This window comes from Otolemur garnettii, unplaced genomic scaffold (genome assembly GCF_000181295.1).
Source record: "Otolemur garnettii isolate 467f Iridium unplaced genomic scaffold, OtoGar3 scaffold00041, whole genome shotgun sequence".
NCBI lineage: Eukaryota > Metazoa > Chordata > Mammalia > Primates > Galagidae > Otolemur > Otolemur garnettii.
Window position 1 is genome coordinate 7,898,659 of NW_003852436.1, and position 27,554 is coordinate 7,926,212.

General features: G+C 40.7%; 1 protein-coding gene across 1 annotated transcript in view; it reads left to right on the forward strand.

Annotated features, from left to right (window-relative positions):
- The window catches only part of ARHGAP10 (Rho GTPase activating protein 10), a 293,594-nt gene that overhangs the window by 176,615 nt on the left and 89,425 nt on the right, over positions 1 to 27,554 (forward strand). The window contains exons 18-21 of the mRNA XM_023513448.1: positions 860 to 947; positions 10,520 to 10,578; positions 17,201 to 17,306; positions 19,028 to 19,187. Coding sequence (XP_023369216.1) covers positions 860 to 947; positions 10,520 to 10,578; positions 17,201 to 17,306; positions 19,028 to 19,187 — 413 coding nt within the window. The remainder of the gene's footprint in view (positions 1 to 859; positions 948 to 10,519; positions 10,579 to 17,200; positions 17,307 to 19,027; positions 19,188 to 27,554) is intronic.

Sequence of the window (27,554 nt, forward strand, 5' to 3'; positions counted from 1 at the left end):
GTGAACTTAATTGTCCAACCTTGTATATTGCTTTTCAGAAAGGTACTGAACACCCATTTTGAAAGGTTCAGACCAAATATGTCATTCCTTCCCCCACAGGCTAGTTACCATTCCTTTTTTTTTTTTTTGTTTGTGAGACAGCCTCAAGCTGTTGCCCTGGGTAGAGTGCCGTAGCATCACAGCTCACAGCAACCTCCAGCTCTTGGGCTTAAGCGATTCTCTTGCCTCCGCCTCCCAAGTAGCTGGGACCACAACAGCCGGCTATTTTTTGGTTGTAGTTCTCACTGTTGTTTGGCAGGCCTGGGCTGGATTCAAACCCGCCCATGGCTGGTGCCTTAGCCACTTCAGCTACAGGCGCCCAGCTGCTAGTTGCCATTCTGATAATCATTTTGTTACTCACACTGCCATTCACAGTGCCATGCTGGTCCCCTGTCATTACACAGTGTGAGGGCAATAATGCCACCAACAAGTAAAACTGTGCATATACAACTAAAATGCCACATACTCTAAGCCGTGACTGCTGAGCAGCAGTGCTTGGCAGTGATGATGATAATGACGGCAACGGCTGTGTGTGAGTTGCAGCTGTGGACGGTAATCGTGTGCTGTGTCCACTCCCGTCTTACTCCCAGCCCAACCCTTGTCCTCTTGCTTTGATCTCTGTATAGATTTTCTAAAGTGCTAGAGATGTCCAGTAATAAAACATGGCTTATCGCAGTTTAAAGAAATTGTATGTGATGTTTTTGTAAGAAACCACAGGATTATTTGTGGTTTGGTCATTTAAAAATCTTTGTGAGCTGGCTAAGAGGCCCTTTGAATGTTGAAGGTTTTAATTATTTTTTGTTGCTTGCTTGCTCACTAGATGTAAAAACATGCAACGAGGTGGACCTGGAGAGTTCCATAGATTGGGAAGTGAAGACAATAACAAGCGCCCTGAAACAGTATTTGAGGTAAGTAAGCTCCTCGAAGTAACAAGAGAACAAAATGGACTATCTGGAGATGTGACACAAAACATTCTCCAGCTCTGTAAGTAAATGTCAATAGCTAAGCATTATTAAAAGAGAGAAAATTTATAAGGTATCTAAATTTATGAGTGTCCCAGAAAATGAGGTAAATAGTAGAGGCACATCAATTGTTAATTAATTTGCAACAGAACAAAAATCGGAATACTTGTGTTTTGAAATAGATGTCTGTTGTAGATGTGAGTTACATAAGAATTAAACACTCTGAAACTACTTGTTGAGGCTATTTATTAACTGAAGTCTACTTACCGAATTCCCTGAATATTTTATGTGTATTTTAGGCTGAAATGAAGATTTTTTATTTTAAATTTAAACCTTTTGAATTTAAAGCTTTCTGATTGACACATAAATAGTAAGCTAGTTGAAAAGTTTACTTGACAAAGTCTTAAGATATAGTTTTCTACTTTTTATAGAAAATAGGACTAGAGTTAGAGGGTTCAGCGTTTTTATGAGTCATTATCTTTTTTTTTAAACAACGAAAGGAATTTTACGAGAAAAAGCTTGAGATTAGATGAAGAACAAATATATAGAGAGAGTAAATAAAAAGAAGTGAACAAAAGAATGAAAGAAAGGCGACTCAGGAGGCTGGGGCAAGGGAATCATTTGAGGTTGCTGTGAGCTATGACACCACGACACTCTACCAAGGGCCGCAAAATGAGCCTCTGTCTTAAAAAAAAAGAAAAAAATCCCACAACTGTAATTTCCATGCTGTGCTTCCATTCGTGGACTTGGACTTTTGAATAGCAAACAAATGGCAGGACGCTCCTAGGATCAGATCTTTTTCTTGTTTGTTTGGTTTTTGTTTTCTGTTTTTTGGTTGTTTTTTGTTGTTGTTGTTGTTGTTGTTGAGATAGGGTCTCAGTCTGTTACGAGGGCTAGAGTGGCACCATCATAACTCACTGGAGCCTCAAATTCAAACTCTGATCCCCAAATGATCCTCCTTCCTCACCCTCCTGCATAGCTGGAACTATAGGTATGTGCCACCATTCCTGGCTAATTTTTCTTATTTTTTTTTTGTAGAGCAGAGATCTCTCTATGTTGCTCAGGTTGGTCTTGAACCCCTGGCCTCAAACACCTTGAGGTGGTCTCTCCCGCCTTGGCCTTCCAAAGTGCTGGGCTTATAGGTGTGAGGTCCTACACCCAGCTGGATCAGTTCTTTTAAAGCATGCATAGAGTCATTTCTCATTACTCAGGTCCCAATAAGTACATTAGAATCAACTCACATTATGTGTTTTACATTTTTAGGAAATTAGGAATTTTCTTTAAAAATTTCATATTTTTTTTTTTTTTTTGAGACAGAGCCTCAAGCTGTCCCCCTGGGTAGAGTGCCATGGCATTACAGCTCACAGCAACCTCCAACTCCCGGGCTCAAGCGAGTCTCCTGCCTCCGCCTCCCAAGTAGCTGGGACCACAGGCGCCCGCCACAACGCCTGGCCATTTTTTGGTTGCAGCCGTCATTGTTGTTTGGCGGGTCCGGGCTGGGGACTCGAACCCGCCACCTTAGGTGTACGTGGCTGGCGCCTTAGCCGGTTGAGCCACAGGCGCCGAGCCAAAAATTTCATATTTGTAAGACCAGAGAGATCAGTGGCACCACCCTCATGGCCTCTTCTCCTGCTTCTGGAATTATCAGCATTTCACCCTTGATTCTTTATTCTCTCTGCCTGCTACTTTTTAAAGATAATGCTTTAAAGATTTTCCAAAACATATTACTGAAACTATAAATACTTGAATATTTATTTCAAAAAAGAGTTTAAAAAAAAAAAAGACAGTCAAGATATATCCAACAGAATTCATCCCCAACGCTCAGTCCACGTTCAGTTTTCACTGGTGTTTTTCAAAAAAGTCTTTTTATATGAAATCCTATAGAATTCAGACGGTGGCAACGTTTCCCTTGGCTGATCTCTTTCAAGTATCTTTGCATCTGGGCAGTTCTTCGGGTCCTCTACCATTGGCATTTATTGGTTGATGAATTTGGGTCATTTTTGGTGTCATTTACCACGTTTCTCTAGCCATCATACTTCCTATAAAATAATAGTTTTCAAATACATTCTGTTAGATTTAGGTTAGGGTTTATTTAATTGATTTATTTCAAAAATATATTTTGTAGTAGTGCAGTATTCTTTTTGTTGTGTCAGGTGGCCTACGTTGTCGGGTTGTCCCACTTTTAATCACGTTAAAATTTATCAATAGATAATGGGTATGGCTTACCTATTTTCAAGTACTTTATGTAAAAGGCTTTGTTAACTACAGGTTTAATTTTTTTTCTTAAACCATGAAGTGCATTTTTATTCCACTCAATGAAGGGGTAACATTAAGACTACGTCATCGTACTTATGTTGAGATCGCCAGTGACGGGACTGGCTACGGTTTAGGGAGGATGATGGTAACGGTGGGTGTTGTTAGTCCCTTCTGGAGGACGAGTGTGTAAACTCCCTGAAGACAGACATTTTGTACGTCCCATTTATGACAGTATCACCGGCAATTAGAGCCATGCTGCTGATTGCTGAAATATCAGAGCGGTGATTTTCGACTGGGGATGATTTTGTCCCCCACCGGGTATTTGGCACTGCTGTACATTTTTAGTTGTCACCATTGCTGGAGGGATGATAGCTGAGGGAGGGGCTGTGAAGCCTCCTGCAATGCCTGGGACAGCCCACCCTTCTCCCCAAAGAATTATTTGTTCCAAAATGTCCCTAGTGCCGAGGCTGAGAAAGCCTGCAGAGGAAGGAAGCAAAGAATGGGTGAGGGACATAAAAACATAATGACTGCATATGTGAATGTTACCCACAGAAGGTAAAGGGTTTGATCAGGATGACTCAGTTATTGGTGAGAAGCTAAGGGTAGAAATCCAGCTCTTTGGCAGGGAATTTTTCCCGGCTCCACAGGACTCTTTCTTTTTCCGTGTGGGAGGAATTAGTTTAATACACTAGAGGATCTTTTTATTTAGTACATACAATTTCTTTTTCAGATCTCGGTGCTCTCTGAAGCTAATTCCTTGTTGCCCCTGGTGTCGTGTCGCCTTTTTCTTTTCATTACGTTCCTTCCGCCTATGGAATTCCACTTTTAAGCAAGCGTTGCCTCCAGAACGACATTGCGGGCTGCTATTATTATATAACTTCACTCCTAACAAAATTCACATTCTGCCTGAATGTGATAAAGTGATTATCATAAGATGGCAGATGCCTTGGGAAATTTGAAAGTTGGGTTGCTGTTCTTTTCCCCTGTGTTATTTTTAGCAACTGAAAATGCAGTAATTAGGATTTAATTGACACTTTTTTATTTTTATTTATTTATTTTTTTTTTTGTGATGCACCAAATGGGAGAAAACTGAGTTTTTATCTACCTCTATTTCGGCAACAGGGTTATGGCCCAAGCAAGTGAGTTTCTTTCCACAGAACAGGTCATAACAGTGTCATGGTCAAGAGCAGGGCGTCTGAAGACAGCCTGCCTGCCAGGGTTGGAATTCCAGCTCTGTCACTCACGGCACCATGGCGTGAAGCTGAATATAGCTCTTCTCGCCCCAAAAAGCTCTTGCCCTTGAATTCTTCTTACTGCAAATAACCCAGACATCTTATTGGATGAGAGGTTGGAGGTAGAAGGAGGGAAACAGCCAACCCCTCAAAGCTCCAAAGTAAAACAAGAAGCAGATCCTCCAGGGTCTTGGAGAAGGAAAAAGATGTGCGGCGGACCTATGTATGGCATCGCCCTTTTTCTTCTACTGACTTGAGGCAATTTTTTAAAAAAAAACTTCTAGTGTTTGAGAGGACTGCCTTTGAATGATTTCGTATCTATGCAGACCATCATTTTGATTTCCAGCAATGTGTTCATTACAACAGTTTCCCATTGTGAGGGGACAAATGAGCTGTTCTGTGATTATTTCTAGTAAAATGATTTTACCTGGAGGAAACTTCTTTTAAGCCTGGAAATTGGAATGGGACTTTTTGGGAAGCAAATGCCAGCTTAGGTAAATATTATGATTTATAACCCCCAACAGATCCCAACGGGTGGCAAAGAAAGGTGGCTTAAAAACATGCTGGGTGGGAGGCTGAGAGATGCGGTGACTCAGTGCAATAAATTTTGGATGGGGAACTTGTCATTTTTATTACTGCTTCCCGAACGTTAGCAGTATTTATTTTTTATGCTGCATTGCCTGGCTAGACATATGGCAATGATATAAGTAACTTGTAGAAGATATTTAGGTACAAATTCATTTTTATTGGAAAGGAAATGTCCTCCATGGTTTTTCTAAATGTCCTCTCCCCCCCCCACACACACACACTTCTATTCAGCACCTTCTAACTTTCCTTCTCTGCCGGATAACCATTTCTCTTCTTTGCTACTTCCTGCCTGTCCATATATTGAAACAGAACCTCCAAAGGTTTACTTCTGGTTGGTTGTTCTTCTTCCTTATTTGGGCTGCGTTGTAATTAACACCCCCTTTCTTCTTTATATGGGAATTAGGAGAAGGGGAGGGAGAGAGCAAATAAGAGCAGTGCTTTTTTTGCTTGTGCGTAGAGTATTTGTCTGTGGGTATCCTTTCACGCGTGTGTGTGTGTGTGTGTGTATACTGTAGCTTTATACATTGTACGTAAGGAACATGCACATGTACCTGTAGATATATTTTGCATCTATTTTTACTTTTTAAAGCAACTTTATGGAAGTGTAATGGACATACAGTAAGCTGCTCGTATTTACAAGTGTGCATTTTTGTAAGTTTGCTATCTGTGCAACCATCACCATAATTGAGATAGTGAACCTGTCCATCACTTCCAGAAGTTGTTTCATGCCCTTTGAAATCCCTCCCTTGTACCCCTGCCCTTCTCACAGACTCGTCTAGGGGTAACCCACTGGTTATGAACAGGCAGGAAATAGCAAAGAGGGAAAGTGGTTCTCTGGCAGAGAAGGAAAGTTAGAGGGTGCTGTTTTCGGCTATTGTGTGTTCATTTGCATCTCTTGTCACTTCACGTGCACGGGGTCATACAGTACAGATGTTGTTTTCTCCTTTTAAAATCAGGATTTCTTCACTTAGCCTCGTTTGAGAGTCATCTGTGTTGTAGCACACCCTGGTAGTCCGTTCCTTCCTACTGCCGACTGCCAGCCTCTTGTATGGATACACCATGACTTTTTAAAATCTGTTGATGGACATTTGGGTTGTTGTTAACCTTTGGTTGTTACATATAAAGCTGCTAAAAACACTCATATACAGATCTTTGAATGGAAATAGGCTTTCAGTTTTCTTGGATAAATCCCAAGGGTGGGTATCTGGGTCATGCTGTAGGTGTGTCCTTCACCTTTTGGGAAACTGACAAATGTTTTTCCAGAGTGGATCTGCTTCTTTACTGTCCCACCAGCAGGGCACAAAAGTTCCATTTCCTCTGTACCCTTGCCAGCTTTTGAGATGGTCAGACTTGTTAATTTTAACCATCCTAATATATATATATATATTAGTGGTATCTCATTGTACTTTTAATTTGCATTTCCCTAATGCCTAGCAATGTTGAACATTTTTTCACGTGTTTATTTTCCATGTATACATATCCCTGGGCAAAGAGTCTGTCCTTGTCTTTTGCCCAATTTTTAAAAACTTTAGTCATCGTATTACTGTGTTTTGAAAGTTTTAAAATCTATTTTGGATACAGGTTCTTTCTTAGTATTATGCTTCGCGAGTGTGTTCCTTAGTCTCTTTTCATTTTCTTAATACAGGGCATCCCAAAGGAAAAGGAACAAACTCATAGTTTATATTTTTAAGTTTTAATACTTATCTGTCAATACATAGAGAAATATTTATAAATATTTTATAGAATTTTGTAATGAATAGTTTTTAATTGGAGGTGCATTTAGCTATGACGTCCCTTTTTTTCCCTATGTATGTATGTGTGGGGACCTTTGGGACACCTCGTAGTGTTTTTCAAAGAGAAGTTTTAGTTTTGATGCAGTCAAATTTATCAATTTTTATGCACTGTGCTTGTGATGCTGTATCAAGTAATCTTGCCTAATCCAAGACCATAAAGATTTCTTTTATATTTTCTTCTGGAAGTGTTATAGTTTTAGGTTTTCACTTAGATCTCTGATCTATTTTGTGTAAATTTTCTATATAAGAAATCAAGTATGGAATAAAGTTAAATGTCCGCATACGGATATCCAGTTGTTCCAGTACCATTTGTGGGAAAGACTATTCTTTCTCCTAAATTGTCTGTTGAGATCATACAGTTTTTCTTTCTTAGTTGCTAGTATGATGAATCACATTGACACATACACAGACTGCAAAAAAAAAAATGTATACACATTTTAGAGATGTTACCTGAGTACTACTTTTTGAAGGGGAATTGAAAATTGAAGGTACCAACCATTACCGGTCAAGTGACAAGCCGTGCACATCCACTTAACCTGCAATTTGTATACTTCTTCAGGATGGTAGATTTTACTCCCAATAAGCTCTCTTAAAATGTGAATACATTTTTTCGTACCTTTCCTGTTCCCAATTACTTATGATACTCAAGTCACTTTTGATTTCTGCAATTATAAGAGATGCTCAAACATGACTTGCACTTATCTTTTGTTGTTGGTATGTATTAACTATTGCAATTTTAATAGTTTTTTTCCATTCTTAAAATGTGTATCCTTTTTTTTGGCACCCTGTTTGTATATTTATTTTTTAATATTAAGCCAGTGTTATATTTCTGTGATAAACTCAATTTGGTCATAATATATTATCCTTTTATTTGTCTTGTTAAATTTGATTTACTAACATTTTATTTAGGATAGTTGCATCTAGATTCATGAATGATGTTTGTCTGTAGTTCCCTTGTAATGCTTTTAATACTGATCTGGGGGTCGTGCTTATCTCACAGATAAGATAAGATAAGATAAGAGTTAGCAAGTATTCCTTTTTCTATGTTCTGAATTTGTATAGAATTGGTGTTTCTTCTTAAGTGGTAGAAATTACCAGCAAAGTCATCTGAGCCCAAGTTTTCTTACTGGCAAGATTTATTTATTTGTTTTTGAGACAGAGTTTCACTTTGTTGCCCTTGGAGGCTGAGTGCCCTGGTGTCATAGCTCATAGCAACCTCAAACTCTTGGGCTCAAGTGATTCTTTTGCCTCAGCCTCCTGAATGGTGGGACTGTAGGTGCCCGCCACAACGCCCGGCTGTTTTTAGAGGTGGGGGTCTTGCTCTTGCTCAGGCTGGTTCGAACCCTTGAACTCAGGCAATCCACCTGCTTCGACCTCCCAGAGTGCTAGGATTACAGGTATGAGCCACTATGCCCAGCCCTCTGGCAAGATTTTTAACTACAGATTCAATTCTTCTAATGGATGTAGGACTACTCAGGTTATCTGTTTCTTCTTGGGCAAGCTTTCTATAGTTTGTGTCTTTTAAGGCATTTGTCTTAAAAGGCATTTGTCTATTTTATCTAAATTGAATTTATGAGCATAAAATTGTTCATAATTTTCATATTATTCTAATATTCTCATAGTACTTTCTTTCTAGTACCTTTAGAAGTTGCAGTGATTCTATACTCACCTTTATCATTCCTGCCATTAGTTATTTGTGTTTTCTCTCTTTTATTTATTAATCATTTTTGCTAGGTTTATCAATTTTATTCAACTTAAAGAAGCAGTTTGGGATTACTTTATTGTCTCTGTTTTCTGCTTTCGATTTCATTGATTTCTATGCTAATCTTTATTATTTCTGTTTTTCTGCTTGCTTTAGGTTTACTCTTTTTCTGCCTAGTTTTGTGACCTCCAAAGTGAAGTCTCTTATGACCCTTTTTCTTTTCTGATATACATGGTTGGTTGTATAAAATTCCCTCTAGGGACTGCTTTGCTTGTATCTTTCAAATTCTAATATGTTGTATTTTTATTGCCTTCAGTTCAAAATATTTTAAATTTCCCTTTCTTTGAGGTTTTCCAGATATCTTTCTGTTATTTTTAATTCAGATTTTATTGTAACCCGTGAACGTATTCTGTATGACTTGAGAATTTAATTTTTTTTTTTTTTTTTTTTGAGACAGAGCCTCAAGCTGTCCCCCTGGGTAGAGTGCTGTGGCTTCACTGCTCATAGCAACTTCCAACTCCTGGGCTCAAGCGAGTCTCCTGTCTCAGCCTCCCAAGTAGCTGGGACCACAGGCGCCCACCACAACACCCGGCTATATTTTGGTTGCAGCCATTATTGTTGTTTGGTGGGTCCGGGCTGGATTCAAACCCGCCACCTTAGGTGTATGTGGCTGGCACCTTAGCCGCTTGAGCCACAGGTGCCGAGCCGAGAATTTAAATTTTAAATTTATTGAGAATTTGTTTCATGGCTCAGAATGTGGTTTATCTTGAGAAGTAAGTGGTCCATGTGCATCAGAAACGTGTGGTCTGTTACTTGTGGGAAGAGTGTCATTTAGATGAAGGGCATGCCAATTAGGTGAAGGTAGTTGGTGATTTTGTTCAATTCTCCTGTATCCTAACCGAATTTCAACTTGTTCTGTCAGACAGTGAGACAGAGATCTATTGTCTCTACTTGTACTTGTGGGTTTGTTTATTTGTCCTGGCAGTTCTGTCAATCTTTGTGTATTTTGAAGTTCTGTTAGTTAGTATTGTTTGGCTTCTTGACGAGTTGACCTTTTTATCAGTATAAAATGACTTTCTTTACCCTAGCAGTACTATTGGTCTTTTTAAAAGGTTAAGGACGTTTTTAATGCATCTTTGATTTTTTAAAATTAAACATCTGAAGGGGAATTTCTGAATTAAAATATTTCAACTTTTTTAAAGGTCTCCATATCTTGCCAGATTGCTGTCCCAAAAAGGCTGTACAAATTGATACTTACCTAGGTATTCTTTAAGGGTTTATAAACTTAGCTGGTCTGGTCTTTTAAAGATAGGTAGCTAAGCTGACTGTACTATTTTACACTACATCACAGGATAAAATTTATATTAGCACTTATGTGACTTGTTTTGTAGAATGTGAAAATGCTGTTTAGTTGCCATCAATCTTATCTTTTATTATTTTAAAGGCATAAATGTAAAAAATTCTCATTTTTGTAGTAGGGGTATTGAAGAGGATTTTATTTCTTCAAGTTTATTTAATCTTTTCTATGTATTTTTTGTGTGGCATCTTCAATTAATAGCTTAGAGATGGTATTTCAAAATTATATGCTTACTTTTGATTCAATGGAGTGTTTAGCCTAAGTGTGTTAATGTGTAGAAAGAAATTTTATATATAAAACCAGGTGTTACTTTGGTATGTTCCAAGATTAGATATGAGATACTGTATGCTTAGGTCTGATAGGGTTTTGTAGCTGCTTAAGCTTTGATAGTACCTGGTGCAAATAGAGGTTAATAAAGTGGTCCATTTGATTAATATATCTTTTTCAATATGTAAATTATTCCCTACAGAAGTTTTATATGTTAATTAAGAAATGCATGACATAGTTAACACTCTTTTATAAAAAATAAACTCCGAGAGAGGTGACCTATTTGGATTTGTTTTATAATTCTGAGCTGTCTTTGCTTACAGGAGTCTCCCGGAGCCTCTCATGACCTACGAGTTACATGGAGATTTCATTGTTCCAGTTAGTAAGTATTACGTAGAGGTGCATAGATACAGTCTGTGGTTGATAGGGATTATAAACCAAAAACTTCCACTTGAAAAATGTAACTTTGTTATTATTGCAATCTGTATTAAAAATAGAAATCAATTTAGAAGATTCTCCCCCCCCACATAGAAGGTGAAAAAAAGAAAAGCTGTATTCATTCGTTCACAAAGATTAATCGTTGCTTACCTACTGTGTGCTAGTCACTGGTAAGTGTGGATACGTAGAGCCGAGGAGGATTCCTGCCCCCGTGAGCCAATTCTGTAGCAAGCGTTGGGCCAGACACACTTCTCATTATACCATAAAATACATCATAATGGCATGACCAAAATTCTAAGGGAATACAGAGGTGTTTAACTCGCAGAAGGTTGGGGAGCTTAGCAGCTTTGAAAAGATTAGTAGGTTGGAGACGGCTTCACATAGAAAGATCCTTAGATGTAAATTACAGACAGAAGGAATATTATGAGATAATACCAGAAGCTCACACAATATTTGATGGAGAGCGAATTGTATGTGATGAAATGTTAAATGAAAAAGGCCTATAGTTGGTAGAATTTTGTGATTAAATTTTTTGTGAGTCACACTCATTCGAGGCTTTCTTGTTTTCTGTTATCGTACAGCTCACTTTTTATATTCAACACATGCTGTTTAATCATCATGGTCTTCTCAGCTACACTGGTGTTAGGTATTGAATAGTTAAGGAAATGAAAGTTGAGACATGTTAAGTAACTTGCCAGATTATAGGGAACCTTATTTAAAATTCAAACCTCGGTTCCACTGGCTAAAACCTGCGGTATTGGTTTTCACAGGTGCACTGACAGTAGCTGTAATTGTATTTTCATTTCCTTTTATTTTCTCCTCTTGGATGTATTCCATAGTTTAATCTGTTGAAAAACTTAGAGCTGTTCCTTAGGGAGCCATGTTACTGCTGCCTGAACATTGCTTTCAATGTTATCTTCTTGTGAGGTCTCTGCTCCAGCCAGAGTAAAGGTTCTTAGTATGTTGCAGAAAGAAGCAACTTGTAGGCCCAATTAGACTATGTATTTAAAATAGGCTTTTGGAAAAGGCAAAAATAGAGTTCTATTCACTTTTGTTTTCACATGGAAGAGGATTTTTTTTTTTTTTTTTAAGAGAATTTGTATGATCAAGGGAGTGGGGGAAAGTTTTCTTGGCAAAAACTCAAGCAAATGCTTAGTTGTTTTGATTTCTTCCCTGTGGCATTTTGGCAAACTGGGGAAAGAGAAATTAAACTTAGTTGGAGGACAATAGTTTCATGTTGTTTGCCTTAGAGACTGGAAAAAGCAAAAGAGGGCCAATTTTAGTCTAGAATCCTTTGAGAACTGGAGAAAGATGAAGTGATGATGGAATAAGGTTTTAAAATTACCGCAAGCTAGTGTCATTAGCACTGTCATTGTGCCCCGTAGCTGAAGGCAATATACTTGAAATCCCAGTGTCAGTGTATTTTACTGGATAAAGAAGTTCCTGTCTCTCTTAGGAACTTCTTAATAGGCAGTCAAGTGCATGGGCACAGGAAATGAACTTGCTAAATGTATCTTTGAGCAGTGTGGTAAAAGGGATATATAAATGCAGAAAGCGTTGTCACCTGTTGGACCAAACCTTGTGCTTTGCTTCCTGACTTTGTGGGGACACTGTAATAGAGAGTCATCCTGCTGATTTGAATAACAGGACTGTTAGAAAGAAATACTGTTGCTACTGTAGCCATTGGCATGGATTTGCGCCTAAGCGCAGTTGTGGTTGGAATGGGACCTGTAGTAACATTATTTAATGCGAAAAAGTACATACATTAAATGGGTGTATTTTAGGGGCCAAGATTTCCAGTGTAGACTTTCATTTTTTATTTTAATCTCTTGTGAATACCCTTCTCTCTACTCACTGCCTCTCTTAGGAAGCGTGTGGGAGCAGATCCTCTAATCTTTTGCATATGCACTTTTAAGTATTGAATAAAACAGTTACAGAAATCAGGTGGCTGAAATGAGTCTCCCCTTTTGAATATTGTCAGAAAATGGGGATGGTGGTTAAGCTCTCGTTTTCCATTAACAATGGCACAGCTTACCTTGTTTTGCTTAATTATCTGTTCACTGAGCTGACTGCTAAAATTACTGAGCGTCGCCAGTCTTTGTTACCGCCTCTCACACCAGCCTGGAAACTAATTTTTGATTCTTCTCAGTCATGTGCAGTGGTTTCCATCTGTTCTCTGGTGATGAGATTGTCTCCTCTACCCTCCCTGCTGAGGGTTCTGAACGTGTCTCCTGGGTCCCTTCATTTTCTCTCATCAGTTTCTTTCCTAGAGTTTGATGCTGAGAGAACCTCTGGGCTCATTTCTAGAGTTGACGATACAAATACGAATTTCATTTCTATTTTGTCACCACAAAAAGCAAAATTGTTTTGTTCCTTATTCTGCGGTAATCTCCTTACTGACTTACCCGTTCAGTGTTGAATGCTTTGGAAAAATAAAACAATTTTTTTTTTCCTTTGAGAAAATTAAGAGAGTTAATTAAACTCTGGTAGCTTCAAAAGAAACTTGCTAAAAGGAACTAGAGACCATCCGTCTTGTGAAAGACCCCAGTGGGATTTTGGTGTGGAAATTCACAACGTGAATATGCAGTTTACTTGGCCTATGCAGGAATACAAAAGAGCGTGTCCCCCACAGGAGGGCTGGGAGGCATCTATGTGGGTGCATTACTGCCTGAAGTTTACAGTTACCCTTGACAGTGTGGTAGTCCAGTGTCTGCGTGTCAGCCTTTTGGGCCCAGAGTCCTTGATAAAGCATGCTGATGAGAGGACGACCATGCTTCAGGGTTGAAAACACGCAATGAACTTAGCATGAGAGTGCCAGTGAAAGCCTGGATGCCTGTTGTATCATGCCAAAAATCTCTTTGCTGTCATGCAAACCAGAGCACTTACTTAATGTTGCTGTGTGCAGTAGATTTTCTTCCCATTGTCAAGTTACTTGGCAAGCAAAATCATAACCATAACGTTCTTTAGACATTCATCATGAGAAACATAACTATTATAAGACCCAAGACATGGTGTTTGCTTAACCAGAATGTTCTATCCTTTTTGGTAAAACTGTGTGGGAAGCAAGACAACAACGCGTGGCTCTTGGTAGAGAAGGACTCAGAAATTTGGGAATGGGAGGAACCGCGTGCCAAATGGCAGCCACCTCTCTCAGCCTGATGAATTAATTTTGCAGTACATGGGAACTCCCCCGAAGAACTAGAACATTTGCTGTCTGTTGACTGAAGCCCTTTGTCCCTTGAGAAATACTTGGATGGTTACTGTTAATGCCCTTCTAAAATTACAGTATTATTGACTTTTGACTTTTAAATATTGAATAATTTAATATTTATCTGCCTGTAAGTCTTAGAAAAGCTCTAGGCTCCTATCTTTTTCAGTCTCCATTAGTTGGCACAGCCTTGTAGCAGATGGACATTACAATGTGGTGGATGCCGATTTGTAATTTCATAATTAAAATGCTTTTTCTACTACAGTAAACTCCTAATTTCCTGGCACGTTTTCCAGGATTTGATGTTATGATTAATTTAGCATCCCAGACTTTTTTTAAAGTTAGATCTTTCATTCTTTTAAAATATAAAATGTATATATCATGGGCAATTAGACAACTTTTTTTGAGTACCTTGAAGATACGGTGTTGTAGCCATATGTAAATGCCTGCTAATAGAAAGCTCTGATTTATTTCAAAATAAAATAGAGAAAAAAGTGGTTGTATTTTAAGTCTTACTGAAAAAAAAAATGATTTTTTTCCCTGAAGAAGGGGGGGAAAAGACAAACTTGGAAAAAATGTATGCATGATTGCAGAAGAGATTAGGGTAGATTATTGGGAGAGGGGCTGGAGAAAGAGTGGAAGATTTGACTCTGTTTTTCAAAACTTACTTTACTATTTTAAGAAATAACGAACTTTATATCCCCTATGGGAAACTATTTGTGTAGTGTTTCTAAGTAATTCTCAAATGTTAAAACTAGATTTTCATTGGAGAAAGAGGATTATTAATGATGAGATAGATTCAAAAGTTAGAGGTAGTGTTTTAGGGCAAAGTTTTCAAATTTTTGACATATAAAATTTTTATCCTCAGTAACTATCCTTTCATTCCTTTGGAACTTCTGTCTATTTTTCAGAATTTCTGCTTTAATTTTACTGCTTTTTAAAATCAGAGCTGTGGATTAAAATTGTTATACATATTCTTATATTTTTATTTCTTCCAGCATTGGTAAAATCTTGACTTTAATGGCAGATTAAGAACTAGATTATAATTTATCACCTCACCCTCCCTCCCTGCCTCCCTCCTTCACTTCAGAAGTCTGCTTCCCTCCAGAGAATTTCACCTAACTCTTTAGATGGTTATGCTTTTGTTTTCAGTGATATATTTAGTTTGTATCTTAAAGTTTTTTTTATTATGTAATATGCTTTTTTTTATGTTCTGCTTTAATTTCTTAGCCTTTTAACTTCCTTTTTCTTTAGCAACAACTGCCTCAGTGTCCTCTGCTTTAAAACCTCATTTCTCACTCTTAAACACTATTATTGGGAGTTAAAACTGGAACAAACTTAACTTTGCAAACATGGGAAACCATCCAAATGTTCATACAGTTGATGGTGTGGTGCTCCATTCAGTGACATGGAGAGATATGCGAGGTGTATTAGATGAATAGGCTTCTTGTACATCTCATTGTTTAAAAAAAGGAAGAAAACCTATGACAGGATTAAACCTAAAATTTACTACCTTATCTTAGGGTAAGATTTACTGTTGGTAATTTTCAGTAAGTGAACTTTTTGTTGAAATGTTATTTGTGCACACATCGATATACAGCTTAATTAATTTTCACAAGGTGGAGATATCCTTGTGATCAGCCTCCAGATCAAGAAATCAAACTTCATCAGAACCTCAGTAAAGATGAGTTCTTCAAATCTGCCTTTTCAGACCACAGGGGGCCTTTCTGTGTACTGGAGGGGCTGTCTCTGCATAGGCCCTGTGCTTGTCATCTTGCTGTTTGCTGCGTCTGTAACGCACCCCCAGCCCTTCCCTTCTGTCCTTGAACTTTCCCAGTCTCAGAGACCCTTCCTGAGCTTCCTTGACAGCTCTGTGTGAACCTCCAAAGCAATTTGTAACCTTCCTATCTGTTGCAGCAAACCTAGTACCTAATTCTTACCAGTCATGACTTTGACACCCCTGAAAACTCGAGCATAATCCCCAGTAACAAGCATTTTAGTGATTTATTTGATAATTTTCTCATCAAGGTTAGAATAAGGGGAATTTGAGTCCATTGTTCGTAAGAGGCACAGGTAATTAATTACAAAGTTTGAAGGGTAGAGGGAATGTGTTGGTTTCCCGGGGCTCTGTAACACAGTACTGGGAACTGAGTGGCTTAAAACAGCAGAAATGTATTCTGTCACAATTCTAGAAGCAAGAAGCATGGGCTCCGGAGGGCCCTGCCCTCTCTGATGGCCACAAGCAGGGTTCTCCCTCCCCATTTCCAGCTCCTGGCAGTTCCCAGCCATCCTTAGTGTCCTTTGGCTTACAGGTTCTTCTCTCCCATCGCTGCCTCTGCTGTCGTGTGACTCCCCTGTGTCACTCTTCATGTGGCCATCTTCCTTCTGTGTTTTATACCAGTCACGTTGGATTAAGGCCCCCACCCTACTTCACACTGATCTCATTTTAATTGACATCTGTAACAACTCTATTTCCAAATCAGGTCCTGCCTTAAGAATGCCTTTTAGTTCTGATTGTTCGACATCTGGGGCCCCACTGACCTGGGAGACTGTCCTTTCCAGGGCTGCCCTGTTCCTAAGGACTAAAACCCAGGAGACTTTTCACACGTGAACTATCCGGTCTCATGTGTATGCACTTGCACTCCTGCTCTCATCACACTGACCCAGGCAGCGGGCGACAGCCTCTGTGCCCCGGGCCCACTGAAACTCTTCACATCAACCAATGCTAAGCCTGCCTTCCCTGCTCCATTCTTTCTGTGGAAACCACTGCAAAGACTCTTGTCCATATCTCCTGCCCCTCCTGCCCAGTATTCCTCTGCCTCTTGATGGACCTTGGTGCGTCCCCATGTGCCCTCTGTTTCTAGGGTTCTGTGAATAAAACTCTTACCTTTATGTTAGTTATTTGCATATCTTACTTCTTGATGAAATTCCAAGTGCATTTAAAACAGTCGCATTCTGAGAGACCAGGAGTTGGAACTTCAACCTCTTTGGGGGATAGAATTCACCTGTTAACAGGAGGGATGTTTTACTTGCATCCCACTGTGGGGTGGTGACCCAGTGACTAGACTCCACCCAGAAGACAGACGACAACTGGGCCTGAAGCACAGCAGGCCAGCGGGAGAAGCTGCGTAGCTCTCGGTTCTTACATATCAACCCAGGAAAGAAAATGATTTCACCCGGGAGGCATTAGAAGATGAGTAATAGGGAGATTATTTCCCCCCCTTTTAAAGGTGGCAAAATATCTTTAAATTCTCTGTTTGATGATCTTGAACAGGTGAGCTGTTGTCATTATTGATTTTGGGAAGTATATTTGATTCTGTCTATTCTCCTAACTACTTTTCCTTTGTTTTTTTTAAAGAAAGTGGCAGCCCGGAATCTCGCGTTAATGCAATCCATTTCTTGGTACACAAACTGCCAGAGAAAAATAAAGAAATGTTGGATATTTTGGTGAAACACTTAACCAAGTAAGCCTCTCTTTCTTCCGTTTGACTGTCTTCACTTCGCTATGGGTGCTGCGCGGTGTTCCTGGATTTGTGACAGTGGGAACGGGTGCTGCGCGCACAATGCCGGGACCACACCTGGAAGGGCAAGCTGGGCGTTTGATTCCTTGTGTGTGTTTTGGACAAGACGTTGAAATACGATGCTTTTATGAACTTGTGTAATTATTTGTTTAACATCACTGCCAGCAACTCAGGATTTGATTCTAAGGGAAGAAGAGAATATTCTACATTATCCCATACACAGATTTTGGAAATGTGATTTCAAGTTTGTTAGCAAATTTAACTTGGTTTCACACCTACCTAGCTCTAAGTTTGAACATGCCCTTATGTTTGCTTAATTCAGTAATGGGAAGTTATTTCATCGGGTCCATTCTCTTTTTCTCTTCCTTTAAAAAGTGAGTAAAATCGAGTAAGTCAGTGGAGAAATTAGCTGTTTCTTCAAATATAAATGACTCTCAAATCACTATCACTAAGAATTTTAGAGATGGGAGAAGCTAAGGAAGACTTAGAACCTTTATTTTACATTAAAAGCAAGTGAAGGCCGGAGGATATTGCAGTTGGCTAACGGTCCTACTCCTCCTATAGCCTTTCATTCATTTGGGCAACAAATATTTAGCGAATGCCTTTTTTAGGTGCTAGTGGATGTACAGTTGAATAAGATAGGCAGAACCTCCACTCTCACGAAGATTACTTTCTTGGGGAAAAAGAATAAACACATGACAAGTTAAAAATACAAAATAGTTTCAAATGATAAGGGGTTAAAACACAAAGAGGAAGGAGATAGGGGATGAATGTTGAGTGTGAACGTGTAAAGATTATTATTATGGAAGATCTCTTTGAGGATGAAATCTTGGAGTTGAGCTCTGCATGAATGGCAGGGCTCCTGAGAACAGTTGTCCAGGTTGTTCACTGCACAGTGTTACTGGGCAGAAGGCCTGAGTGTGGGTGCTCAGACCAGTCTCTGCATGCTTGGGAAGCTGTTTTTACAAAAGGGCCATGTGGTCTAGTGTCCTTATAAGCAAGAAGAGGGAGGGTGTGTTTTGATCAGTTGGGAATGGTAAATGAAGGCTCTCGAGGGAAACAGCTTCGCCTGTACAGTAGGCACTCTGAATCTGTAGACTTTTAACTGTGGGTTCTGCATCCAGGGATTCAGCAAGCCGCTGGTTGAGAATACAGTATTTAAGGGTATAGGGCACACCTCCTGGTGTGGGACACAACTGCAACCAGGGACTTTACCTAACAGTGCAAATATTGTAACCTAATTGTACTCTCGTATTAATCTGAGGTTTTAAAAAAAAGTTTAATAAAAGAAAGCACAGTATTCATAGGCGCACATGGGTAGGGAGGCCGACTGTTTTTATTCACAGCTTCCATATAGCAGATCACAGGGCTTTAGCATCTGCATTTTGGTGTCCACGAGGGTCCTCGAACCAGTCCCCTGTGGATATCAAGGGAAACCTGTACATGGAGTTATTCTGAAAGCCACTGTGGCCAGAGGAGAGCACAAGAGAGAAGTAACAGAACAGGCAGAGGCCCAGCGGCTGGGGCCTGTCAGATCTACTTGTTTCAGGGGTATGTGCTGAGGCTGGGTGATTCCGTTGGAAATAGAGTTACTGAATATGGTACAGTCCACAGTTTTTGCTCCTTTAGTTAAACAGACTGTTTTTCCTCCTTATCAATTTTAGTGTTTCAAATCACTCTAAGCAGAACCTCATGACGGTGGCAAATTTAGGAGTGGTTTTTGGACCGACTCTGATGAGGCCACAGGAAGAAACTGTTGCTGCCATCATGGATTTGAAGTTTCAGAATATCGTTGTGGAAATCTTAATCGAAAACCATGAAAAGGTAATACAATTCTTTTTTTCTTTTTAAGAGACTTTGTGGTCTTGGCTTGTCACCATATTACAAGTAACTATTCTCTTAGATTTCCTGTTTCTTTCTCTCTCTCTCTCTCTTTTTTTAGCTTTTACGTAAGTTACTTAACTACTCATTATCATTATCTTTATTTCCCATTTCTTTTTGTAAAAAAACGATTTTATTATTGTTGTGATGAGCTTGGTTCTGAGTTCTCATTGAGCTTCTGTCTTTCGATGGCCATCCATGAACCTGAACCTTACCCAGTCTTTTCTTACCTTGTCTCTGGTTTAGTGAGGAAACATTTAATAGAGATGCAAGTGAATATTGGCAAGGTAATTGTGAACTGTTTGGATTTTTTGTTGCTTTCATTCCTGTCCTTGGATTTCTCAAATTCTTTGTGTTCTAGTGGTGCTATACTCTTGATCAAGTTAGGGCTTTACAACTTAAAAGAGAGAGAGAAAAAAAAGAACAAAGTTAAAAGGAAGTGACGTGGAGCCAGAGGACCACCCGCGTCATCAGAGTGGGGGTTGAGGGACTCAGCCGGGGTTTGCGCTGCACATGTGAAGGTTGCCCTGCCTCACAAAGGGTCTTCCTGGTTGGACCTGGCTGTTCTGAAGGGCAAGTCAATGAGGAGAAACCAGGGTGGGTAAATGCAAATGGGCCCAGACAGTACCTTGGGCCCAGGGTGGGGGGGGAGGCACATTCCTAGGATTTGATGGCTGGGGTTGAGATGGGCTTGAATTATGAGATCCCTTTCCGGGTGAGCAGAAACTGCTTTAATATACTCTTCCTCCCACCACACCCACTCAACATTTTAAATTCTAGAAATAAGCATAGTTCTGTATTGTCCCTCTTTTCCCAAATTACTGTTCTTCTCTTCTCAATTACACATTCTCTGTGGCTACCCTCATGATACGACAGCAGAGTCGGGTAGTTGCAACAGAGACCAGAGAGCCCACAAAACAAAAGTATGTACCAGTTGGTCCTTTGCAGAAAAGGTTTGCTGATTCTGTTCTGGACCACTAACTTTCTTTCTTTCTTCTTTTTTTTTTTCCTTTTTTATTGAATGGTAACTATGTACATTAATGCACTTCTGGGGTACAGTGTGGTGTTTTCACACACAATCCAAAACACTTCCATCAAACTGGTTAACATAGCCTTCATGTCATTTCTGGACCACTAACTTTTAACCCTGGCAACCAGAGTCATGCGAGGAGCTCTTTTAAATGGCTCTCTAGCCTTGTGTATTCTGTTAAATTTTTACCTTCAACAAGAATTTTAATGGCTCAGCACCTGTAGCTCAGTGAGTAGGGCACCGGCCACAGACATCGAGGCTGGTGGGTTAGACCCTGGCCCAGGCCTGCTAAACAGTAGTGACAACTACAACCAAAAAATAGCTGGGCATTGTGGCAGGCACCTGTAGTCCCAGCTACTTGGTAGGCTGAGGCAGTAGAATTGCTTAAGCCCAAGAGTTTGAGGTTGCTGTGAGCTATGATGCCACAGCACTCTACTGAGGGCAACATATTGAGACTCAGCCTCAAAAAACCTTAGGATTTTAAGTTAGGCAGCAAGGAGAACTGCTGACCTGGAGGAGGAGGAGGCGTCTCTTCTGCCTCTATAAGAACTGAAGAGAGAATTTCCGTGTGTAACATGAGGGAAGGTTCTGTTAATATCTGAGAGGTTTCTGTTGGTGATAGTTCAGACTTGAGTGTGATTTTTGCTGGTGTTAGCTCTGCTCCGTGGAAGTTTGTATTTGGATTCAGAATTTGAAGGAACTGCAGTCAATTCAAACAGTTTAGCTGGTCTGCATTTACAGGTTGGTGCGGGACAGCTCTGTGGGGAACACATGGAGAAAATGGTTTCAGATGCTTCTGGAGCGCTTAACTCAAAAGGACTAACTTGTGTGCCTGCGTCTCTCCTGTTCTCCCAACTCCCTCAAAATAAAGATTGCACCTGTTGAACAAAATGAAGATGCTGACTCTGTGTTAGAAGTGTACCTTTACTATTAACAAGGGCATAAATATAGTTTTAAAAACATTTTTATTATTTAGTATAGTGCTTCTTAATTTGGGGGATCACAGACCTCTGAGAAGCTGACAGAAGTTACTAACGTTCTCCCCAGATACATACCTGTAGTTCCCCTCTCTGCCCCAGATTGTGCTGATGGTTTCTTTGGGTTCACATGCATTTGTGAACTCCAGGTTAGGAATCTCTGGTTTGACAGGAGTAACCTCTTAAGTGACTAGTCTTGTTCCTTGTTTATCTGTAATCAAAGGAATATATGATTTTTAAAAATACGTTAGACTCCTTCAAGAACATTCAGCTTCCCCCGCCCCCCATTCTGTCACTTTGCCAATAACTTTGCTCTGCTTTTGCCTCTCAGAGAATTTGAAAACTGTTCAAACACTTGGCTGCTCAAAAGGATTTTTAAGAATTGAGATTGCGTTATGATACATGAGGTACTGGATGCACAGATGAACATTGTGACCTGTTGGGAAACCAGATCACAATTTGGGCATGGAAGCCATGTTTTGGGACTTGAATCCCATAATACTTATCCCAGTCTGACATACCATAAAACCTCTTTTCTTAACTTGCTTCTTTCTCCCTGCTAGATTCTTAAGGGCAGAGATTTTTTTTGTGTGCACTTACAATGATACCTGGTACATACTGGCTGTTCAGTTAAAATTTGTTATAAATGACGGCAGTGCCTGTGGCTCAAAGGAGTAGGGCACAAGACCCATATACTGGAGGTGGTGGGTTTAAACCTAGCCCTGGCCAAAAACTGCAAAAAAATTGAGGGGCTTGGAAAAGTGGGTAAGAGACAGGCAAATGAAGGTATAGTCTCTTTGAGCAAAGCATTAGAAGAGCATTTCTTGGGTCCTGGTTGCACTTGCTTTTTGCATAGAGCAGTTCTGGCTTGTGCTAATACTGGTTATCATGGAAGAGTTAAGCTTGAAAGCCATTTGGGGATTTTCTTCATCAGTATGGTAAAAGCAGCTTGTTTATGGTTATAAGAAGGTTTTTAGTTTCTTTCTTTTTTGTAGCCAGTGGTGGTGAATTTATACCTCCTTTTATGGTCCTGTCTAACTGTCATTAAACCTCATTACTGTAGGCCAAGCTGTCCAGGCAGCCCATGGAAAGATGGCTACTTTTCATTTTTAGAAAGCAAAATAATTAGACTACAAGCCTGGAAGCAGTGTTATCATAGCTCAACTATCATTTGATTAAATCCTAATTAGGGAACTTTTATGTACTTTATTTGTGAAAATACTGGCTTGGGTCTCGCTGTTGCATTAAGGATGTCCGTTCCGTGGCACAGTTGTCTGTTCTCTTCCCTTATTTGAAGCTGAGAGGATAAGGACGCTATTTTTCTGCTGGGAAGTAGTGCTGCTTTCACCTTCACAAATCTCACAGGAATTTCCAAGTAGCACTGGTGAGCCCGTTAGGCTAGTTAGAGCGGATGAAAGCAGCCTCGCTCTCAGAGATGGAGCTCTCTAGAGCTAAGTCGAGGGCTTGGGCTTCTCCTTCTCTTCCTTTCTGTGTCTAGATGGTGCTGTCAAGGCACACTTGACATTAATTAACCTACCGAGGCTTTCTACTGGGAAGGGAGGGGGTGGACATTGAATGTGAGACTCTTTGCTGTGTAGCTGGGTTTAGGTTTCCAAGCAGAGGCCTTTGTGGTGTGGCTTGGGGGTGAGAGCGTGTCAGTTGGGATTAGTTAGCAGTGCTGTTAACTTAGTTTCCCCAGTACCTCTCCTTTGCTCTCCAATTTCATCTTTGTACATTTCCACACCCAGCTCTTTGTTCTTGCTCTTCTGGACTTCAGAGTCCAGGCTCTGCTATGAGGAAGATTTCTGCTGACAGGGTAGGGTGCATAGCAGACCTTCACATGGACATGGGGTCCATGTTAGCCATGGGGCTCCCTGATAACTGATCCCCACGTCCCCCCAGCAGAGGATCTTACCTTTGACTTGAAAATAGGGAGGGAAGGAGACAGTCCTGACTTCTAATGAGTGTTTGAGGACAAGAAGAAAAGTGGGGGTGGGGGGCGCGGTAAGGCTAGGAAAGGTTAAAAAGAATAGTCTGAGAAAGGAGAAATGTACAGTACTGGATAGCAGGGCAAAAGAGGAGCGCTAGGTTCTGGAGAGGGAAGGAGAGACTCTTGGTGTCGCTGGAAAGGAAGGTGGCAGAGGGGAGGAATGACAAGTGAAGGAAGCCGTTTTCTTTTCCTTCCTTATTTTTTCTCCCTTGGAATGTGAAGTGTTGACTCCAGAAAGGTCACCAAAGCAAAGAGAAATGTCAACGTATAATTAAAGCAAGATTGCGCTAGATGGATTTAGGAATTAGAAAAGACCCCTGGATTGTCTGCTTTGGAGATCCCAGTTTCTCCTAGCCTGTTCGCTTTTCTCATAAAATCTGTATGTACTTTACAGAAAACTTAACCCATATGTTTTTGCTTTATTTACACATAATATACATTCAGATGCTGTTTTTAAAGAAGTATTCCTGGGCCCCCCAAATTATCAAGGCCTTTCTTCCCTTGCAAACAGAAAATTGTGTTTCCCAGGTGGAAAAGGGGGCCAGGAATTTGCCAAGGACTTTTAAACTGGGGTAGTGCCTTAGAATTTGTGAATTTTGCATACAGTCTGTTCTTAACAAAGTATACTTGTTATGCATTAATTCAGTGCATTTTTTCTCAGTACCTGCTGTGAGTCAGACATGGTGTGAGATTCGGGGAAGTAAAGACAGTGAGTCCAGCAGGGGGAATAAGACATGTCCAAAAGTAGGCACCAGATGTGGTGGAGAAAAAGTGCTGGGCAGGGGGTAGAGAACATAAGCACAGAAGAGCAGCTGAGACTTCAGAGGGTTTGCGTCCAGCTGTGGGGAATCTGGAAAGTTTCCCGACTGGGTGGATTGAGTCAGTGTTAGAATGGAGTTTGAACAGGTGGAGATGTGTTTGAGAGAATATTTCAGGTATGGGAGATCATGTAATGAGGGAACCAGAGAGAGGAAGTATGTGTTTTGGGAATACGGCTCTTGTTAGAACACGGGCGAATGGCATGAGATGAGATTGGAAAGCGATTGAGGCCAGGTGTGGGAGGCTGCGAATGCCACTTTAAGACTTGCATTTAATTTTATAGGTACAGGGAACACGCAATGGTTTTCAAGTAAACTACTTCAAACAACGTACTCTGACAGCAGGGTTTGCCACAGAAAGTAGGGGGACAGAAGGCCAGCCTCTGAGAGGTCACATGGCATCGATCTGGGTTGTGCTGGTGAGAGTGGAGAGTTTCCCAGGTGGACAGCGTCACTTGTAGAGGTGGAGTAGGCAAAACCCAGGGACTGGCCGTGTGGCAGGTCTCAGGAACGTGCTTTAAGGCTTCAATCGTGGGAGATTACTGATGTCATTGATAAAAGCAAGGAAAAAGTGGGCTCAGGACAGGAGTAAGATGAGTTCAGTTTGCTGTCTGGTTGTTCAGCAAGATAAGCCCAGTAGGCACTTGGGGATACAGATCTCAAACTTGGGAGCGAGTTTTAGGGGTAGAAAGTATAAGGTGAGGCATAATGACGTGAGATTAGCACGTGAAAATATTTATAGGATTCTCATGATGTTACATGCTTTTGGTCTACTGTATAGGGTGTGTCCTTCATATAATCCTAGTGTGCATCTACATTTAAAATACATACTGTATATTAAAATTTATAGACTCACCATTGCATCAGTAAATGTAATAGTATCCTTGTAGAGATAGAGAATTCTTATTGTATGTATTATTACTTTATACATACGAGAGAACTAAGGGGTGAGCAGTTAACTTGGCCATGGGCACAGAGCTAGTAAGTGGAAATGCCTTGGTTTGAACTGGCCTTGTCTGACCCCAGAGCCTTTGCTTTTCATCACTGGGGGAAGGGAATAGTATCCCTGCGGAACAAGATTTTTTTACTATTGGTGATAAAAGAGGAGCCAGAAGAAAGCCATGTCAGGATCAGGTCAGTGCTAGTGTCCGGGTTGTCGAGTGGCCTTGTCAAGGATGCCAGGTGCTGCCACAAGGTGGCAGAGTATGAGGACGGGCAGGGGCATGGATGCCTTCAAGAGTGACCTCTCTGGAGAGCCAGCGCTGGAGTCAGCTTAGAAGGGTGTAAATGAGTGAGCGTGCGTGTGGGAATGGGTGGTAAGAATCAGTTACTTTGTGTTTCTCTCGTGTGACAGAAGAATACAGGAGGAGGAGAAGCAAGGCCAGATATGGAAGGGAAGGACGGAGCAGGGCTGCTCGCATCTGAGTGTGATACAGCTCTCCCACCACTCTCACGTTCTAATGGCCGCCGACTCCTATGTAGGGTGGGGATGCTCTTTAGAGGAACTTACGCAGGTAACAAACATCCTCAGGAGTCAAGGGCCCTCGAAGATTGTGAAGTGCCTGGAGAAGCATCAGAGAACATAATAGCAGGGTGGTTTTCTTTTATTATCTGCCTTATTCTATGTTAATGCTAAAAAACCTGGAAATTTACAAAATGTGTCATCCAAATCATGTTATGTAATAATATAGTTAAAATTCAGATTATATTTATCCGTTGAAGGTTTTAATTGGATTTTCAATGTGATATGTAAGATGTGGTGCGTTGGGTTGACTTTGGCTTTGGGGGATATTTTCTGATGTTTCATTGGTTCTCTGATGGCCAGGACATCATGAAGTTTTTTTCTGGCATTAGCCCTTATGTATTATAGTTTCCATGGGTGACAGGGTGCAGAGAGACAATTATGTTTTGTTTACATGAAAATTTTCTTTGATGAAGATTCTTAAAACTTTTAAAAATAAGGATTTTAGGCCGGGTATAGTGTAATCTTAGCACTCTGACAGGCTGAGGCAGGAGGACTGCTGGAGCTCAGAAGTTCGAGACCAACTTGAACAAGACCAAGACCCCTGTCTCTACTTAAATTAGAACTACTCCCTGAACTTTGTAGCAGGCAGTTGTAGTCCCAGCTACTTGGGAGGCTAAGGCAGGAGGATCACTTGAACCCAGGAGGTTGAGGTTGTTGTGAGCTATGATGACCCCACTGTACTCTAGCTTGGGATTCAGAGTGAAGATTCTTTCTTTCCCCAGCCCTCCTCCCCTGAAACGTTTTAGCCTTTGAAATGAGGACTTTGGTGGTCAGTGTTTTGTTATGTGTGATGCTTATGCTCTGTTACAATGGCTGATGTCCATGTCTCGTTCAGAGGTTTCTTCAGGCCACTTAGATTTATCCATTTTCAACATGGGCTGTAAAGTCCTTGTGTCGCCAGTATTCTTCAATCACAGAAGAACCTAGAACCCATCAGATATCTGTCTCAGTCTGTACTGTGCTGTTCTAACAGAATACCCAAGACTGGGTGATGTATAAGGAATAGAGATTGATCTCTTGTAGTTCTGGAAACTGGGAATTCCACGGTTGAGGAGCTCATCCAGCAAGGACCATCCAGGATGATTCTTGCTGCATCATCCTGTGGCAGAAGGGCAAGAGAGCCTGCACGGGGGAGGAGGGGGAGAGAGAGAGACAGACAGACAGACGCACACACACAATGCACGGGAGAGCTGTGTGGGAGCATTGGCTGAACTTGCTTTTATGAAAACCCCAGTCTGTTGATAATGAACCCACTCCCCAGATAACATTAATCTATTCATGAGACAGAGCTCTCATTACCTAATCACCTCTTAAAGGTCACACTTTTGCTTTGGGGATTAAGTTTTTAGCGTGTGAACTTTGGGGTAGACATTCAAAGCATAGCAGTGTCCAGTGTCCTCACTAGAATATTAAATTGCACGCTTGCAGACACACACACACACACAGGCGTATCAAACTGCATCTGAACCTTGCAGCCAACTTCCTGAGCTGTATCTGCCTGTCTTTGCCAAAAGCTCTAGAACACACCCTGGCTGCCAGGTTCATCGGTAGAATGGATTCCTCATCCAGCTCCAGCCGCTGTTGTCCCAGCAGCAGCAACCTGTGAACTGTTTTTGTCGCGGGGCGCCCACTGCCCTGTGTCTGTTGGCTGCATCGACAGCACCTCCCAGTTGCTTCTGCAGGTTGGTGCCCCTCATCCTTTAATGTAAAAAGAGACTAGGTGGTGTGCAAACCATTTCCATCAAGGGTAAGACATCATCCAGTCTTAGAGCATGCTTGTCATTTAATGGGAAAAATAAATCTCTTAAAAAAAAAATCCAGCTTAAAATGCTTCTTGATTTAGCTTTGCTGGCACTGGGTTGCTAGGCAGCACCAGTTTTCATGTGAGAGAAAAATAAATGTCTTCGACAACAAAAACAATAATAAAGCTCCAAAGTTTCTAAAAGCTTTATGTGTGGCTAAGTAGTGAC